The sequence below is a fragment of the Saccostrea cucullata genome, unplaced genomic scaffold, assembly GCF_032062105.1.
Source record: "Saccostrea cucullata isolate Sc308-1 unplaced genomic scaffold, CSIRO_AGI_Scuc_v1 ctg207, whole genome shotgun sequence".
Lineage (NCBI taxonomy): Eukaryota > Metazoa > Mollusca > Bivalvia > Ostreida > Ostreidae > Saccostrea > Saccostrea cuccullata.
This window is the reverse complement of record NW_026931392.1, coordinates 450,362-470,793: the sequence shown is the minus strand read 5'-3', so window position 1 is coordinate 470,793 and position 20,432 is coordinate 450,362. Positions and strand designations below refer to the sequence as shown.

Genomic DNA, 20,432 nt, shown 5'->3' with positions numbered 1-20,432 from the left:
AGCCACATTGTACGGGTTTTCCGATCCTCCACTTACCATCCCTTGAGTTGTGAGAGGAGTAGTGTATCAGAGACACTTGGCTAGCGAAGACGATAAGTAGGATACCGCGTTTGATTAATTAAAAAATTGGCGTTAAAAACTTACTTCCTTCTTAACTCCCGTGTCGATAAAAATTGATCCTTGCTCATAATATATCCTAAATATAAATGAAATCAAGTGTCGTATACTAAAAGTGTCGTATATAAAAGAAACGATTATTTCCTTGTTCTAAGCACATCAACACCAAAGCCAGTATAATTTAAACATGGAGACATTATGGCTTATCTGGTCTGTACTTTCATTGTTTTTTCTTCAGTTTGTGTCTCTTGGACAAGGTGAGTAGCAGCTTTGCTTTAATTTTGACTTATTGATGGATTGAGAACAACCCAGTAAAAGCAATAATATATATTACAAAATACGTTAATGTACAAGAAATCTGCATTATTTTCCCCTCAAATGCGGCTTACATTTGAGTGTACATGCAACTGTGTGGATAATCAATAACTATCTGAAAGTCACTGCATACAAAAATACTATTTAGGTAAATGTTTAAAAATTAGGTTTGACGTGTCTCGAAAAGTTTTTTTTTATCCAACGACGGCATATACAAAATGATTTAAAAGTTTAAAATTCTCCGAACAATAAATCACATCCTCTTACGAAATAGGTTTATAGAGTAGAATTTCAGACATTTTTTTTTTCTTGTCAAGTTTTTTTTAAAGGTAGATTGAATGTTTTCTCTGCCCCCCCCCCCCCCCCCCCCCCGCCAACCCCGTCTTTCAAAAACGTTGCTACGTCCGATGCATATGAAACACTTAACCGTATTTTTTGCAAAGTTATATAGGCCTACTAAATTTTCCGCATTATTCCGAATAGAATAATTCGAAAATCAAAGTCATATGTAAATACATTATTTTTTCAATATACTTTTAAAAAAAGAAATATTGTCAACATTCATAGCTAGGAAACAATTAAGATTGAGAGTTTAAATTCTAAAAAAGTAATTGTAACAAAAGGGATGGTTGTATATGGAGCGCCGTTTTGATATTTGAAAGGTATTTTCTGATATCAAAAATCATTTTGTGATATAAGAAATTAGATTCTTTGATATCAAAAAATCATTTTCTGATAATCAGAAAAAAATATTTTTTTTTCATATAAGAAAATAAACAAGATTTTTTGATGTCATAAAGTTGAATTTCTGATGTCAGAAAATCATTCTTGATATCAAGAATTGAAATTTTTTATATCAAAAAACAATTTCTGATATCAAAAAATCTTCGGGATTTTATGATATCAAAAAAGTATTTTTTGATATCAAAAATTCGAATTCTTGATATAAAAAAATATGTGTCATTTTCTGATATCAAAAATTCGAATTTTTGATATCAAGAAATCATTTTCTGATATCAAAATTCGATTTTCTGATACCAGAAAATTATTTTTTGATATCAGATATTCAAATTGATTTCTTGATATCACAAAATATATTTTTTGATAATAGAAAATAAAATAAAATGGCGAAGAATCTTCATATAAATAATGAATACTCCCTTGAACTGTAGGAAATCCCGAACTTCTGTGCCAAATTTGCTTTCTACTAAAATTTGTTGATTTCAGATTTTAAGAATATATATTAAGGTACCGTCGTTCTTTTGCACTGTTGACTATATTTTTAATCATTTATTGTGCACACATAACTTTAGCTCAAACTTTATGGATAACTCAGACTTCACCCTGAAGAATGAACTTCACACAACGGGTACTTGCTGGTCAGCTGTTATGTAACATCACTTTACACAAATATGCAATTGGAGAAGCTAATGACTGCTGTTGATACGGCTTACAGGAAAAAGTGTCAGTCTGAGTCCGACTTACAGCACACCTTGATTATTTACTCTTATTTAAACGTTTCTTTAAAACAGTTCACACTGTTTTAAAGAAACGTTTAACAGTAAAAGAGCTTAGTACTCGAAGGTCACCCTATGTTTTGAAAAATGAGTAAAAACGACAGCGTGTTAGATAAGTCCTATCTAAACACTTATTTTAAAATATCAGTAATTGTAGATATTTGTTTGAAATTCAAACAGATAATGAAGCTTGAATATATTCCTTAAAACCCTCAAAACAAAATATACAATAAGATGTACAAAAACAGCAAAGATCCGAGAAGAGCAAAGAATTGCAAGAGCACAAAGACAGATTTATATGCAATTTTCGGAAATATTAGTGGTCTTGTTGTTCAAATTCGCATTCGGGAAGGCAGTTTAATTTCTGGAGGAGTCTAAAAAGCAATTATTTTGCAAAAAAAATTGAAAGGTTATTGAAAGGAAGAAACCAGAACCAGAAATCCACTACATTAAATTTCTTCATGACAGCGTCCAAACCCGCACGCCCTAAGAGTAAGGGAGTTTTTTTTGGATAAACAGAAAGGTATTTCCAAAATAATTATAAGCAATCAAGATTATTAGACTATTAGTATATATCAGCCGCTGTAAAAACGCAAAATTGTTTTAACCCACTTGTTGAAATCCAGCGAAAGCATGGGGAAAATACTTGTTCCATTACTTACAGATTCGTTCCAAAAAGTATCTTACAGTTTTAAATGACAGTTGGCTTTTGATATGAAGAAATACTTTAAAAACCAGCAATTAGTTTAGGAACAGAAGTAGATATATATACACATCCTTATTTGTTTACTTTAATGAGTATCACTTTAATTAGAGTTTTCTTCTAACATAATATAAAACAACTTTATTTGATATCTGTTTTACATACTGTACTATATGGGTACTCATTAATTGACATTTTCTCTTTACTTGTGTATAGAAAATTTATATTTTGATATCTGCTGTACTATAATATTACTTTTCACCCTACGGGTGTTCTGTTTACATTGATATCAAGGATAAAAGAAGCAAATGTGAAACTGTATATTGTACATGTATTTGTCAGCATTTTTTAAAAGTAAAAATGAACAACTTTTCACCTCGTATGTGCAAAATTTCGATTTGTTATTCAATAAAAAAAAGTCAAGATATTATATGAAATATTGACTATCAATAGATTTATAATTTTGGGTTGATATATGTCTCCAATACCAAATGCATGTCGATTTTGAAATCTTTATCAGAAAAATAACCTGATTTTTGTGTTTGATCATTAATAATGTATTAACAATATTGACACACCATACGTATCATGAGTATACTCATCATGTTTTAGGTACTAATTATTCATATTTGTTTGTAAATGAAGAAACACATTGATTAAAATCATATCTATTCAATATATCAATTAAAGAATCTCGAGCCCCGACTCATGACACTGATGTTGGAATAGACTTGTCTAGCAACAACTCCGAAACAACTTCCACCGAAAAAGAATGTAAGTATTCTGTACACCTTAAGAATACAGTTAATTTATGAATTGTTTCAAAGAGAATCGAAATTGGAATGAAAAATTTGGCATTAAATGAAATGAAATATGTGAAGATAACGAACAGTAATCAAGCTCAAAAGTCCATAAAACAATATAAAACAGGAGCAGAGCAAACACGGACCTCCAAAACATCAGAGATAGGATCAGGTGACGTCAAGGAGTGAGCATCCCCTGCCGACCGGTCACGCCATCCTTGTGCTCCTTGTTGTGATCGGGAAATAACGGGAAAAAAGTCTGTGGATAACTCAGTGTGTACAATGTAAATAATGGCCTAACAAAGACAGTATGAAAAAAGTCAGCATTTGACTAAATGATAAATTGTATTTGTCACTGTATCAATCATTGAACTTACAAAATGATTAATTTTATCGATTCTGCTGATATTCTTGCTTCTTCAGCCTGTTTTTCAATAACTAATCTTGTTCCAGAATTTGTTTATACGTAGAACATGCTCTTCCGTGTCGAATCAACTGAGAGATATAAACTCCTTTTGCAAGTCACGGAAGTATATTCTGCTGACGATTGAAAAGTTAAAGTCATAACGTTTTAAATAAAACTCTATTATGTGTATAAGATGGATATACTTTTTTTCTTATCAATTTTGCATTTAAGCATCATATAATTAATCCAATTTATTTGAAAAGTCTGTTGTGCGTCCATTTGCAATATTTAATATTAAGTCCCATATGTCCATAATTATATCCTTTTTGCCAGAACTTTGATTTTTTAGAGGTTTTTATTCGTTTCAAGTAATTTGTTTATTATTACTCAGATGGACCAACAAATGTGAACATTTATTCAACTGACCTTGAGGATGTGTGGGAAGGAGGAGGATACGTCACCCTCACATGTAGAGCAGACTGTAATCCACCTTGTGATAGATATCAAATATATCACAATGGACGAGTCATCTCCAACACAAACGTGACATCCATCACAAAAGATCGAACAAACTCCGGAAAATACAGTTGTGGGGCAAATGATGATAAGTTGGGGGAATACGTTAGATCTGCTGAAGTGGATATTGATATCAAATGTAAGTAATGTTGAAGTAAATATTGATATCGAATGTAAGCAATGATGACGTGAATATTGATATCAAATGTAGGTAATGTGCGTTGAGTAGATATTGATATCAAATGTAAGAAGTAAATATTGGTATCAAATGTTTATATTGTTAAATCCTCGACCTTGGCTTTCTTCTTTTTTCCTGATTATTTCTCCTTGGAAAATAAATTAATCGATATTTTTTTTTAAAATCGTGAATTCAAATAACCTTTTTTCTATCAACATCCTTAACTTACCTGATATCTAACTATGTGTTTATTGAGTCATATATATAATCCTAAATAGAATACGTTATTACTTCCGGTAATCACAAGTCTATTGTTTAATTTTTTAAGCTAAATTTAGAAAATTTTTCAATTGATAATTTTATTTCTTCTTAAAGAAAACTTTTTTTATCATGATAACTTAGATGGACCCAGCAATGTTGTAATGGATTCCTCAAGTGACCTTACGGATTTGTGGGAAGAAAGAGGATACGTCACCCTCAGATGTAGAGCAGAATGTAATCCACCATGTGATAGATATCAAATTTACCATGATGAACGAGTCATCTCCTACACAAAAGTGATATCCATTGAAAAAGATCGAACAAAGTCTGGAAAATACAGATGTGGAGCATATGATGAAAAGTGGAGGATATATGTCAGATCTGCTGAAGTAGATATTGATATCAAATGTAAGTAGTGTTGAAGATGTTATTGATTTCAAATATAAGTAATGTTCAAGTAGATATTGACAGAAAATGAAAATAAATGTCTTAGCAATTATTGATATCAAATGTAAGACATTTTAAAGTAGATACTGATGTCAAATGTTAATAATATTGAAGTAGATATTGATATCAAATGTAAGTAATGTTGAAGTGAATGTTGATATCAAAGGTAAGCAATGTTGAAGTAAACATTGATATCAAATGTAGGTAATGTACTTTGAGTAGATATTGATATCAAATGTAAGAAGTAAATTGAAGTAAATATTGATATCAAATGTTTATATTGTTAAATCCTCTACCTTGGCTTTCTTCTTTTTTCCTGATTATTTCTCCTCGGAAAATAAAATAATCGGTATATTTTTTTAAATCTTGAATTCAAATAACCTATTTTTCTATCAACATTCTTAACTAACCTGATATCTAACTTTGTGTTTACTAAGTCATCTATATAATCCTAAATAAAATGAAATAAAAAAAAAACTACCGGTAATCACAAGTCTATTGTTAATTATTTTAAGCTAAAGGATGAGATGACTTGCGGCCTCCGGTAAATTGACAACAAAATAAATGAATTTTACTCACATTTTTGTATGTAAGTAATCACTGATATATCTACCTATATGAAATACCATTTTAAACAAAAATAGAAACGTGATTTGAAAGATGAAGATCTTTTATTTGGGTAGGGGTATCATGTTTACATCCAATACCTATTGAATTTTGACCCCGCCCCACTCTTTGAAGCCCTTAAAATATACGAGCGCAGATAGGTACAACTTTCTCCTTTGGCTGGTCACTGTATTTCTACCTATATGTGGAAGGAGAAAATTGTACCTAACTGCGCTCACATGCTATTTTTAAAAAAAAATAAAATAAAATCTAGCTGGCCTTTTCCATTATGAACAGATCGACGGAACAAGATTTTCTGACGTAAGAATAAATTCATATGCTAATCGAGGCACTGGCGATACTTTCTAACTGACCAATCAGCTAAATGAAGTTCGTTACAAGTTAGTCCCACAAAAATACTATGGAAACATACTTGGAATTTTACTGCTTTCCGATAATGTTTTAATGAATTTGAGTCACAGATTAAAGAACGGATCTACATGTAAAATCCACCTGTGACGTCATTCTTTTGTTTGAGCGCTCCATTACTTTTTAGAACATAACCTACTTATTCAGCCAATCAAATGCTTCCACTTCTCTCGAAGAATTGATTCTTCATGGTAAAGATTTCTTCTATTTCTGAAAGATTCAACGGCGTCTGATTGGTTCACTTGACAGTTATATGGGTGTGTCTTCATTGGTCTTTGTTCAGCACACAAAAAGAAACGATTCAAAACCCACGTGCTGTTTACAATCATGATATTTAAACTTTCTAGGCCTTGCTACATTTTCCCCACTGTAATCTTTTGCCACCTTTTTGAATATTATTTATTTCACATTTCGGTACATACAGAAAATACAACCATCGTCATGTATATCAGAGACGAACGTTGTCTTTGAAGACAGATTTAATCACAATTTTCATCAAATTTTTATTTGATATTAGACAGACATACCCACTCCTGCTGACTAGGGCCTTGTTATCTTAACACAATTGTTTTTCAAAAATGTAGATATTACGATTCTTGTTAGATGGGTATTCATAGGCGTTGGAACCGGGGGGGGGGGGGGAAGGGGGGGCTTAGCCCCCCACTTTTCTTGCAAATATATACATAAAATATAGACATTGAAAATTAGGGTTTACTTTTTTTGTTGGTTTAGCCCCACCCCCCTTTCAATTTGTTTCCGACGCCTATGGTATTCATTAGTTCAGTAACTTTAATATCTTTACCATACCATTTCCCAAGTAAATCAAGGTATTTCATATAATCCCGTGCTAACCTGAATGGGTTGGGAGTCCATTCTGAAACCGCGTGTGTTCGATATTGATTGCGTGCTCGATTTGTACAACGAGCGGTCAAGTTGAGCCTTATATATGACACAGCCGTGGGAGGAGTTTATTTTTAATCCATGCACTTGATTGGCTGAGGTTCTGTTCTAAGTCAGTAAGATCATATGAAGAGAAATCTTCGTCACAAAGAATGGGCTCCGCTTCGCTCCACCCATTCTTCATGACGAAGATTTCTCTTCATATGATCTTACTATTACAAAGAACTTAGAAAATTTTAGAGAAGAGTTTTGGAAAATTGTAAAGGTTAGTTTCACATTAAGAAAATTAAATCACCCATGAGGAGAATCGAACCCGGTACCCTCACTATAGCAGTCCGATACTCATTTCACTGAGCTAACGAAGCTGTTGAGAGACGTGTGTTTAGATTAACTTCAGTACACTTTTTTTCAGTTTTTCTTTCTATATTATATATAAATACTACTAATATGTAAAAAGTATTTACAATATGTCAAATAAATATTCTTTATTATGTATTAACAAACAATAAAAACAAGCATTCAGAAAGGCGGATTTTACGCGGGTTAATATACTCGTAGCGCTCCATTCCTTAAAACTTAAAAGTAATGGGCCTCGGCCCCTTCGGGGCCTCGGCTCCATTACTTTTAAGGAATGGAGCGCTACTCGTACATTAACCCTTACGTACATATATACAATTTCCAAGATCACAATAAAATTTATATACAGTTACGAACGATTAATAAATATACATTACACCCCTACTAATGTTATCGTGATTTTAATTCAAGACACGTGGTTTAGGTTGATCTATTCAAAGGTTATAGGGTAGAACCGGTTTTATAAATAAAATTGGCAGTAAGCATGATATTGCTATAGCCTGTTTCTTTTGAAAACATGTCCTGTAATAAATGTTTCCAGGCCTTTCTGAAAGACTTTCATGATTTTCAGCAGAAAAAGGGTGGCTTAAGGAGGGGGTGTTAAAATAACAATATATCATACTTTTCGGCGAAAATTAGAGCTCACTAGTGACCGATTCGCTGACAAAAATGTGCATTATCATCTACATTGACAAACATTTGTTTGCCTTATATGGCTATTGTTATAAATGCGCACAGAGGATCTTACCACGAGCAACTGACCAATCGTTGAATGAATAGCAACGTTTACGCCAAATACATGTTTACATTTTACTTCGAACGCGTAGTTCAGGTCAATCTTCGATCATGTTAATGGACTGCAAAATAAAAAAATGTTCTTACGAACAAAATACAAAGATAAGAAACGTTGAAAGATGTTACGGGTGTTTTTAATTTGTTGTTGAATGGAAAAAATGTTTAATGAAATGTAGTTTGCGTCTATTTCAGAACACCAGCGCTTCAAGGGTAAGGAAAACGAGCAGCATCTCTTATGCATTTAAATGGACAAAACTTTGTTTACGTTCGTGATCACGTGCTCGGCCAGGGAATTCACCTGGCAATTGTATTCACCGATAGTACAAAAAAGGAATTAAGGGGGATGTACGGCCACCTTTAGTGCTGTGAGAACAAAATGTAAACATTTCTTCAAATGGCTTAAATACATCATATTTTGATCAAATTTTAAGTCCTTATGATAAAGATACAATAAATATTCATAACTGAATGCATGTTGTGCATATATAATCTATACTTTTGCAGAAAAATGCTTTTGATATGCTCCTTAGAACTGCGCAGCTACAGAATTCAGCAGAGCCTTTAAAAATCAAAAAAAATATGCAAATTGTGCATCAATGTTCTCTCTACAACCTTTTGTTGAGAAAATGTCTAAATTTTGCACTTTTAAATGATAATTTCAAGTTCAAAACAAGGTATCGTTGTCTTCAAAAAGAGTGTAAAGAACCATGAAAGTAGTTCGTGGATACCAGCACGTGGTCTATTTTTAGTACAGAATTTTGTTTTCCAGACCTCTTCTTAATATGGAGGGACATAACAATCTTTAAATGTAGAAGAGAATTACAGTTGCAAAATATTTCAAATAGTATGAACACTTTTAAAAGAGGAAATGTGTTATAGTATGGCTTGAAGTAATTTATTTAGTATTATTATCGATCGAACCGTTGTTAAATAATGTACTTATTGATATCAAAGAAAAAAATCTTAAACTCTTTAATTCCAGGTAAGGAAAAATGAGCATCATCAAAGTTAAGAATTAAGAGTTTGTAAGTTTGCCACAGATAACTTATAATATATATCAAAATTTTAATTATCACCAATGAAACACAAAGAAATTAAACACATAAAATCGATATGAATGACCTTGATTTAGTACCTACCAGTACGAGGGGTGATCAAAAAGTTCGCGAACTATCTCTATATCTACAAAACCACAATTCAGATTAGAAACAAATTTGGTGCACACATAGCCAAACACAAGTTCTATAAAATAGCATATGCTGAATAAAGTTTTGCTCATAACGACGTCATTATGCAGGTACTTGTGACGAAAAATGGTTGCCTCAGTGGAACTCGTTTAACAAACGACTAAAATATTTATGGTATATCTTAAAATGCCTTTGAAGTAGCATATAAGAATTTGTTCATAGATTATTGATAGATCGTTTTAGTGAAGGAAGGCAGATGGTTAAATATGATACTTGTTATATTGCCCAGTGATATATTAGCAAGTTTGAAAAGGGATGTGTTTTTAATTAAGCAATATGCTATCAAAGACCTACAATTTACACTTTGAAAAATACTTGAATATTTCAACAATAATATAACTATCAAATACCTAAGATATATCGTTTACTTTTTGATCTACCCTCATATACTCTGTCAAATAAACGTTTACAATTTTGATTTTAGCGGAGCAACATTTGAAAAGGAATGAAATCATTCAGAGTGAGTTGGGAGATTTAATGAATAAAAAAACTTTTTCTATTTGCCTTTTTGTCAAAATTACAATTTTACATATTAAAGAAAAAAATCAACATTAATAAATATTTTATACCATCTTTAAAATGACGTTTGGTGGTCCTCCCAACTCAGGGAAAAATTATTGGGTCCGTATTTATAGGTGAGAAAAAAATTCCTAAAATTATAAACATATTCGTTGACGGAAGAAAAAAAAACATGTAATGGAATGTAAAAAAAAAAAAAAAATGAGTCGGGCCATTTCTAGGCAGTAGATCGGGAGAGAGGGCAACCAAATATTTTTATAACAAATTGTTTTATAAGGCTAGTACATGTTCCATCACATACTTAGTAATGCAAAATTTTTTAATCTTTGGCACTATTTTGAAAAACAAACATAGGATTTTTTTTGGGGGGGGGGAGGGGGGGGGGGTAGCCTCTCATTTTTTTTTTTGCGTGATAGACATATATATGAAATGGACTTTTCTTTGCAAAAATTGTGCTTGCTTCTAAATTTCAAAGAAACAACTCAATATATTTTATCAAGCTTCGTATGTTCAATGAGCGAGAGCTTACAATGTTGACAACATAATGAGACATGATGCGTTTTTATGTCCAAACATTACTCCATACAATGTGTGGTTCATTGCAAACAATCTAGCTATTTATGTGAGGTGCCTGAAGGAAATCCTATAACTGCCTATTTTTTCTATCTAACTGCTAAACAAAATAGACACATGTACCAACTTTTCGAATGTAAGACATGTAATTACAATTTGTTTTTCATGCACCGCATACTGTTTAACATTTTCAAATTAAATGCTAATCATCCTCCTTGCAGTGCCCCATTTGAAATTAACTTCTATCGCCACAGAAAAAAGACCCGCCGTAATCACATATGTTTAGGACATGTTTTATCTTTTTTCTTGAGTTTTAAAGAAACCAACAAATCATCAAGACTTTTCCATGAAAAATTAAATATAATCATGGAAATAAACGCATCTACCCACAGCAGATATATGCACATGCCAACCACGTGCTCAGTGGAATGATATTATCGAGGAAACTCGAGCTGTAAACAGAACAGTTTTTCCCGATTTGCTGGAGTGGGGTTAAAATCGCTTTTTTTTCATTAATCAGACGATGCAATGCAACAAATAAAAGTAGTAAGTAATATAACCTAATGATTATTACTTAGTAATTTCTTGTCTTGATGTTATTATGGTCGCATTTATTTTAAAACCAATGCTATTCGAACTCTGTGTGACAGAGGAATGGCGGACGAAACAAACACATGGCCTCAGGGAGACACCCATATGAAAAATCAAATTTTCAAGAATTGTGGAAAATGACAAGAAAAAAGCGAAACAAATGGTTGTAGCCATATTATCAATGAATCAAACTAACACTATATTCAATGCATTTTTCATCTCGTGAATGCTGTAGCTGCGCAGTTCTAATATGATTAATTTCCTCCTAATTAAAACAAAATAAACTTAATTATTAACTGATTTTGGTCTCTAACAGTAGGTAATTAGTGCATTAGCACTTAGAGTAACTTTGGGCTAGTTTAGTAGAGTATTAAGCGCATTCTTGGTATTTCTTATTTTACACCAGACTAGATCCAATATGGCTTGTACATCCCCCTTAATACAGACGAAAACACTTTTGCAATATGACTTTCAGAAACCTAGACTTCCCCCGTTTATTTAATAAATGAATTGTTTGTCATAACGAGCATGAAAATAATACTTTTAAAAATGCTTTTCATTTACCATAAGATTTTCCTTTTTTTTCCAAGCGTAAAATTCCTGTAGTATTCGTAGTAACCCATAATGCAATACTCATTCAGCTGATTGGTCAGTTAAAATCATGCTGGTGCCTCATTTGCTAATCTGACGCCAAAAAATATAGTCCCGGTTCCCATGCAAAAATATTTGTCCAAAAAGATATTTTAATTCATAACAGCAGAAAATTGTATCACAGAGAATACCTATTTAAGTTTGAATGAATGTAAAAGAGATCGATTGATTGAAGTACATTTCTACAGACATTATCAGCTTATTGTAGGGTGTTGAAAACTGAAACGCACCATAACTTTTCTGTTTACAATACCTCCACGTGCTAGTCACTTCCTAGCCACATTTCCGTGAATAATTTACCCTATCTCGCTGAAGTCTCGCTAACTCTCGCCAGAGCCACTGCTAGAGCTACTCTGAACTCATCGGATTTTATAATTTGCAGAACACCGAAAAATAAAAGGTTCCGAACACATTAGTAGGGGTGCATTAGTTTAAAGATTTGTAGCGTGTTTAGTGAGCAATTCGCTAGGTCTACACGTATTCCCGAGTATCAATGAATACAAGTTTCATGTGCATTTCTTGTCCTAAAAAAACGTAAATGCTGAAAATCTATGCGTATTATTAAGTATAAACAGCCTTGGCTGACCATTATAAACGTTTGAAATGTAGAAAACTATAAAGGTTAATTGACCCAAACCACGTGTCTGTGATAAAATGTAACCGTAGTAAACCAGCATGTTTTGTTGTTCTGTCATCGGATTGGACAATGACTGTGTGCGAAATAATAACAAAAGCCATATAAGGTCTTCTCAGACACGCATATCCCTCTATTGTACTAAGACCCGCCCATTCTCTTGCCATAAAAGAACATATTCTCACAAACCTGTCCGAATTAAGCTGTGATGGGGTCTAAAAAATCAAAGATAATGCGGTATTCCTTATAATTAAAATCTGTCTGAACTATTGAAACTATTCAAAGGCGTCGTATTTATTCACTCATGTTTGAAAACTACAAATATCGTTGTAGATTAGATATAATTCGTCGTGGAAAAAGGGGCCCCAGATAGCAGATATGTCACATCATCCTTTAGAAAATTTTTCAATTGATAATTTTATTTCTTTTTAAAGAAAAATGTTTTTATCATGAAAACTTAGATGGACCCTTTTTATCATGAAAACTTAGATGGACCCGGCAATGTTGTAATGGATTCCTCAAGTGACCTTACGGATTTGTGGGAAGGAACAGGATACGTCACCCTCACATGTAGAGCAGAATGTAATCCACCATGTGATAGATATCAAATTTACCATGATGAACGAGTCATCTCCTACACAAAAGTGATATCCATTGAAAAATATCGAACAAAGTCTGGAAAATACAGTTGTGAGGCATATGATGATAAGTTGAGGAGATACTTCAGATCTGCTGAAGTGGATATTGATATCAAATGTAAGTTATGTTTAAGTAGAAAAATGATACTAATTGTAAGTAAACGTTAAAGTAGATTGATATTAAAAACTACATGTAGTATATAAGAAACGTAAAAGTAGATATGTTCTGATCTACCCTCTACATTGTTCAAACGTCTACCTCTGCTTTTTTCTCTTTTCCTGAATATTTCTCTCCACAAAATAAAATTCCCATTTTTTTTTAAATTGTGAATTTATGAAATTAGCTAGTTTTGCATTTACTATGTCATATTTAATCCTAAATTTAAAATTTATTTTGAACTTCATTTTTTTTTAATTTTGAACTTAATTTGAAATCAAATAAATTTCTTAGTGGTTGATAAAGAAACGAATTCAATAAACTATTTTATAATTCATTGTGTGTTAATTTTGATCGGGTTCAAATTAATTTTGATCGGGATTGGTCCAAATAATAAAAAAAATTATTTTCCATTAAATTTTGCAATTTTATAATTTTTTTTTTAAATTTTGATTTCTGATTCACGAACATGTTCTCCCTGTTTTGACTAGTTTTAAGAAGATTTTAAAAGTTCTTAGACAAAAAAATACATATAATACATACATTACTAGGAATATTAAAGGGTTGTTCAATGTTAAAATTTCTGGTGTTTTTAGAAGAAAAATTAACAATAGTTGTATGTACTTTTCCTTTACAATTTAATTGAGAAAAGGTGTAAGGCATCATTTTGAATAATATTAGTTTCATAAAAATCATTTGAAATTTTTAGATTATACCATAATATACTGTACAAATGAAGCTCAAAACTACATTGCTTGTGTCGTAAAGGTTCTCAGATTTCTCAAAGTTCGATAACTCTTGAATTTAGGTAAAAAAATAATTGTAGACTTTTTCTGGTTAAATTGTATGATTACAGCAATTATTTCATCAATGATTTTCACCTGTTTTTATGTTGGTAGATAGGACAGTTTCCTTATCATCAAATGAGAAAGAAATCACACTAAGGGTAAACCGTTCTTTACCATCAAATGTAGTTTGCATTATTGAGTGCAATTTCCAGAGTGGATCTGACATTACAGTAACAAAGAATTCGGAGCAGTACAAGATAATTAAGTCGGATGGGAGTATATTTAGCGACAGAAAAGCTCTTCCATCAGATAGTGGAGTTTATAGTTGTACATCAGGAGATTCCCACTCTGAAAATGAAATTATATTAAACATTTTATGTAAGTACAGCCAAAATGAATAATCACGCTCCAGTTTACATGTATTTACTTGAATGTTTGTGAAATGATGTTTAAATATATTGAAAGAGCTTTACGGTCAAAATATGGGTGAAAATATTCAATATTGTCCATATTTTGTTCAACATTTAAATATAAAACAATAGCTGAGAACGAACAAAATTAATTATATTTTTTATTATATCACAAAAACTATTTATCATGATAAATAGTTTTTGTGATATAATAAAAAATATAGTTAATTTTGTTCGTTCTCAGCCATTGTTTTATATTTACTGATGAAGCTATAATTTTCCATATAAAGTAATTGATAATATAGCGTGTATTGATTAAATCTCAAGTGAACACTAAAGGGTATAACAAAACAGTTATAGACTGGGTATGAGGGCAACATATGGTTTGTTGGACCTGAAGGTGAAAATGTTGCCCTTAGTCTGCGACCTCGGGCAACATTTTCACCTTCAGGTCCAACAAATTATATGTTGCCCTCATACCCAGTCAATGACTGTATATTAATGAATCTGATTGTAATTAAAACTTTGACTGCCACTCTTAATATTTCCTAAGTTTCATGTACTACCAGTTAATTTAAATGATATGACCAACATATAATTCATTGTTTAATAATTATTTAAAAACCTTTCCAAATTCCTTCTATTACAACTTAGACGGCCCAAAGAACACCACAATTCTAAGCTTTGGGAACAAATTAGTAAAGTCGGAGATTGTTCTTAACGAGAGTCGTTCAGAAAGGCACCAGATAACATGTTCATCCGCATGCAATCCACGCTGTAATACAACATGGTATAAGAATGGCGAACTTCTTAACTACGAGAAACGTCAAAGCATAGATATTAGGGTACACAGAAGTCAGTCTGGGACTTACAGATGTGAGGCTAATGGAATAGAAGGAAAGCAATCCTCTGATGACGTCAAAATTATAGTCCAGTGTAAGTATATTCCTTTCATTAATTTTCTCCTCTCCATCGCATTTAAAATTTTAAAAGATATAACAATGTATATAATTTTAGACAGCCTTTTATCTCAAGGTTTATAACAAAAGTGAATGTCTTACTCTGTGTGTTAAGGTTACCTTAGACATACTTTTGATAAAGCTGTTTTTAAAATTGTTCGTAGTCATACATACGCTTATAATTTTTTTCTGAAACGGCTGAATGAATTCCAACCGAATATTAATGCAGCATATACAGAATGAAAGAGATAAATTAGATTTTTAGCTTCTCGCGCTTGGCCCCTGTGAGATGGGGCCAAACCCCTAAAAATACTAGTAATGTGAACTTAAAATTCTTCTATAGCAGTCTAATGTTGATTATTTAATTTAAGTAGTTTATAATAAGCTCTCAAAATGGATCATGTTATCTTTGCTTGGAGGGTTCAGGTTGCAAGCTTGGGTTAAGTCAGTCACGAATGGTTATGTTATATTATCATAATATAATGTATAATTTTAATTCTTTTTTACTCTCTACGGAAAATTAAAATAAATATGTTCAAAACAATAATTTAGCTCTCTAACTAAATGTAAAACCCACAACCATTTGACACAGTGGATTATTTAGTAATCATATACGAAAATACATTTTAATATTTTTTTTCAAATTGTTTTTATTTCTTTAAATCAAGTTTGTAATATATTTTGTTCTCTTTAAGAATTTTTGTCATTTGGGGAAGGTTTTAGACTATACGGCTATAATTTATTGCCTTTTTATGCCCCCGTAAACGAAGTTTTTTTTATTTTAGAAATAGGTTATATTTCTGAAAGTTTTTGCGTTTTGACTACATACAATTACGTTCTGAAAAGAACGATATTATTGAAAATGCATGATACAAGCATGATACATTTTTATTATGTTTTCCGGGGGGTTTTTGGCGCTTCACATGTATATGATTCGCATTGTTAACAGGATTTATGAGATTAATCCCAGGATTTTCATCACCTTTTACCTTCAAGTTGCGAAATTATGACAGGTGACCGAAGGGAAATAATTTTCTGCATAATTTGGGATAAAAATCATACAATCTTTCAATTAAATATTATAAACTTTTTCGTACAGTTCAATCCGTTTAATTCGTATACCACTCATTCCCCACAGAACAGAATGTTCCCTAAATCAATGTGAATCAATTGTGATGTAGTACCAACCATTTTCTCATTTGTAAGATATTTGTATTTGTAACAGACTATAGCCTGACATTCAGAAAGAGAGAAGGAGAGAGGGGGCATGAACTTAATTTTTTTTAACCCCAACCCCTTAAAGACAACTGAGTTTCATATTAATTTTACTAACATGATCAAGTCTTCTTGATTGATAGGACAGGTCAACAATTAACCTACCCAAACCCCAGCTACCCTAACACCAACTTATTTACGCTTTGCGCATTATGTGTTTGCTTATATCTTGACTTTTGTTTCTTTGCTTTGATTTCAACGTTCTTGGTGTCTTAGAAAGGTTTTTGAGAGATCCATTCAACATTTTACAATATAGAGAGACAGACATACTGCAGGCGTGTAGACTGTAAACTGCAGAAAATCTTATTTGAAATTGAACAATAAACTACAAACATTTATTATATACTTTTATTATCGTTTAAAATTAAATTGTTACAAGTGTATCTTGGAAATCTTCATTATCACATAATCTTTAAGTGTTATATTTGTCACAGTCATGTTGTAAATTTTGAATTTACTGGGTGGGAGTTAATACAAATATAGCTTTCTAATGAAACATGGTGATAATGAACAGTATTCAAGATCAAAAGTCCACAAAACAATACAAAACAGTAGAAAAGCAAACACGGACCTCCAAAACATAAGAGGTGGGATCAGGTGCCATGGAGGAGTGAGCATCTCCTGTCGACCGGTCACACCCGCCGTGTGCTCCTTGTCATGATCGGGAAATAACGGAAAATATGTCGTCAATTCAATTTATAAATAATGAAAAACATCAGTCAGCATTTTGACTCAATAATAAGTTGTTTTTGCTGACAAGGTCATTGTATCGACCATAGAACTTACGAAATGATGAATTTAAACGATACTGCTGATATCCTTGTTTCATCAACTTTTATGTCAATAATTTGCCTCGTTTTAGAAATTGTTCGTACGTAGAGGATGATCTTGCGTATCGAAGCAACTGAGATATATGACCTCCGTATGCAGGTGTTGTAGGTATATTGCTGCGTAAGTAAGTGAAGTTGACAATTGTAAATTAAAGTCATCATGTTTAAAACAGAGCTTGGTTGTAAGATTACCATTAACGTCTTTTTCAACTAAAATGTCCAGATATGTGTCAGACTCTGTGGTACCCTTTATCACAAGCTCACAGGGATATATTTTATCGACATAAGAATGGAAATTACCGTTGTTATTTCACAATACGTCGTCGATATATCTAAATGTCGAGTTGAGAGCAACATCAAGTGTTTTCTTCTTTTCACGTATAAGATTTTGGACAAATTATTTTTCTTCATATGAATGCAAACATAGGTCTTCTAATAACGGGACGCAATTAGTACCCCTGGGAATTCCAATAGATTGTTTGAAGACCTGGTCTCCAAAAACAACATTAGATATTGTCAATCAGAAACTCAAACATCTTTTTAATGTCGACTTCAGAGTACTTTTGTGTGCAATCAGAATGTTTTTTAACAAAATAATTTTGTAAATGACCAATGACAAGATAAGTAAATTTACGAGTTCCATATGATTAATAGAGAAAACACTAGAAAATAAAAACATAGAGTGAGTAGATGCAAAATAAATTAAAATGGTAACAGCTTTTCATTTTCATTCATTGTCTGGTATAAATTTTCATGTTTCTGATTGTGTCTTAGCTAGTTATACCTTTACACTGAACAATTTTTCTTGTACCAAAGAATATTACATTTTAAAGATTATTATTAAAACTTCATCAATGATATTTATGTTTTATGCAAATTAATTTTTACGAAGCATAAACAAAACATAAACACAACTAATGATGTTCTCTTATATTGAAGACCCTCCTGGAGCTGTTGAAGTAAAGCCTAGTAACACCACTTTCTATTCGAGACGTAATGGAAAGCCTATTACTGATATTACTTGTGAAGCGGACTGCTTACCACCGTGTGACTACGTATGGTACGAAGAAAAGCGAAGATGGTATTACGGCTACTACGGCAGCCGTGAGTTTACTAGAGGCACTGCGTTATTTGCGTATAGGAATTTCACGAACTACCATTCTCGATTCCAATGTGCTGCTTATAATTCAATCAAAACCAAATTTAGTAAAAGGATAGTTGTGGAAGTAAAGGGTAAGTTTATCTACCCATCTAATCATCATCCATTCTATCCATGTGTTTAATTAATTACATGTACATATAAATTGATTTCATATGAAGACTGTGTCCACTCAACTCTGTCATACGTGCGTCCAAGTTAGCTTTCAAATCAAAGTGATCGTATTGAAACAAAAAAAAAAAAAAAAAAAAAAAAAAAAAAAAAAATAAACAAACAAACACAGTTTTAAAAAAAATCTCTTATCTGTTGTGTAAATAAAATACTAGTACCAATTTTCTTTTAGATATTGCCCCTCAAAGGCACTGTATTTTTTTTTAAACATGGGAAATACAAGATTTAAATCACGTGAGCATACATCTATTAAGAAATTATAATATTCCTTACATAAGTTTTATCTTCCTTTAGAAGCCTTTATGTTCTTCACACTGAAAAATTTCGAATTTTTTTTTTGTTGCAGCTAAGAAATATGCCATATTAATATTAAGTCTTACGAGGGCCTACAGCCCTCTATTAGTTCTTTCTCTCACATAATGGACAGTTTTCGGCCTTTCTCCTACTTAAAACATGATTCTCTTTGTTCTGAGAATTAAAAAAAAATGTGCAAAACAGGTAGCACACATACAATAAATTCATTGTTTACAGAATGGACAATTATAGGTGAGTTTTGGGTGCACAATAATTTGTTGAATAGCCGTTTCCAGATGCGAATGATAAAAGGTCTTTGTCTAAGGAATGGATAGTTACAGGTTGATTTCGTGGGATGCTTGTATTTATATAAGAATGCAACTTCTCAAAATCAGTTTATCTTTTGCGTTGTAAAGGCAAACATGTTTCCCTCCGATGGAGAGCCGGAATATTTGACAGAATCGAAATCGAATTGAAACCAAAAGATGCACAAAACCAGTGATATTTTGACCTGGAAACAGAAAAATAAGCGTAAAAGAAAATATTATCCAAACGTTGATCCTCTCAAAACTTCGACGACAAATACAGATATTTCGAATTCAAACCAGAATTTTCTTTTTATTTGAAATCAATTTTTGAGGATTTATTAATTGCAACAGTGTAATGGTGAAATGCATATCGTGTTCAGAGTTTTGGATAGTCATGAGGCAAACTTCGACCTGAAAATGCATTTCAAATCAAGTTTTGAAATGTTTCAATTTTAATTATTTTCTACCGAAACATTCACTGCAGTAGTGAAGTTTTCATGGTGCAAACTGTTTTCTGGGTGATGGATTTAATATTAGCCTAGTTCAAGCTTAAAATGTCCACTCTGTGAGAAAAAGAACTAATCTGGGGCCTACGGCCCTCGATTAGTTCTTTCTCTCACAGAGTGGACAGTTTTCGGCTTTTCTACTTTACGCTAGGGTAGTATTTTCATATAAGGTATGTCACTCGTAAAATTTGTTAAATCAAGGATTTTTTGAGAAGTATATTTTGGATACCGGTAAGTTCTCATATATAGTAACTCAAAATCCCAGATAATATAGGGGGACAGTGTTCATCTTACTGATCTACTGTACAATGAAGTTGACCTTTTTGCACTGAAAATTTTAATTACTTGAACCTTTATCATATTTTATCAGAT

At 32.0% G+C, this 20,432-nt stretch overlaps 1 protein-coding gene across 1 annotated transcript in view; it reads left to right on the top strand.

The window, feature by feature from the left end:
* The first annotated feature begins 244 nt into the window (after nt 1-244).
* Nucleotides 245-20,432, top strand: part of LOC134232496 (hemicentin-1-like) — a 38,459-nt gene continuing 18,271 nt past the window's right edge. Inside the window, exons 1-8 of the mRNA XM_062714475.1 lie at nt 245-374; nt 3,343-3,426; nt 4,253-4,516; nt 4,958-5,224; nt 13,055-13,321; nt 14,260-14,526; nt 15,213-15,494; nt 18,562-18,855. Of these exons, the coding sequence (XP_062570459.1) occupies nt 305-374; nt 3,343-3,426; nt 4,253-4,516; nt 4,958-5,224; nt 13,055-13,321; nt 14,260-14,526; nt 15,213-15,494; nt 18,562-18,855 (1,795 nt within the window). The 5' untranslated portion in view covers nt 245-304. The remainder of the gene's footprint in view (nt 375-3,342; nt 3,427-4,252; nt 4,517-4,957; nt 5,225-13,054; nt 13,322-14,259; nt 14,527-15,212; nt 15,495-18,561; nt 18,856-20,432) is intronic.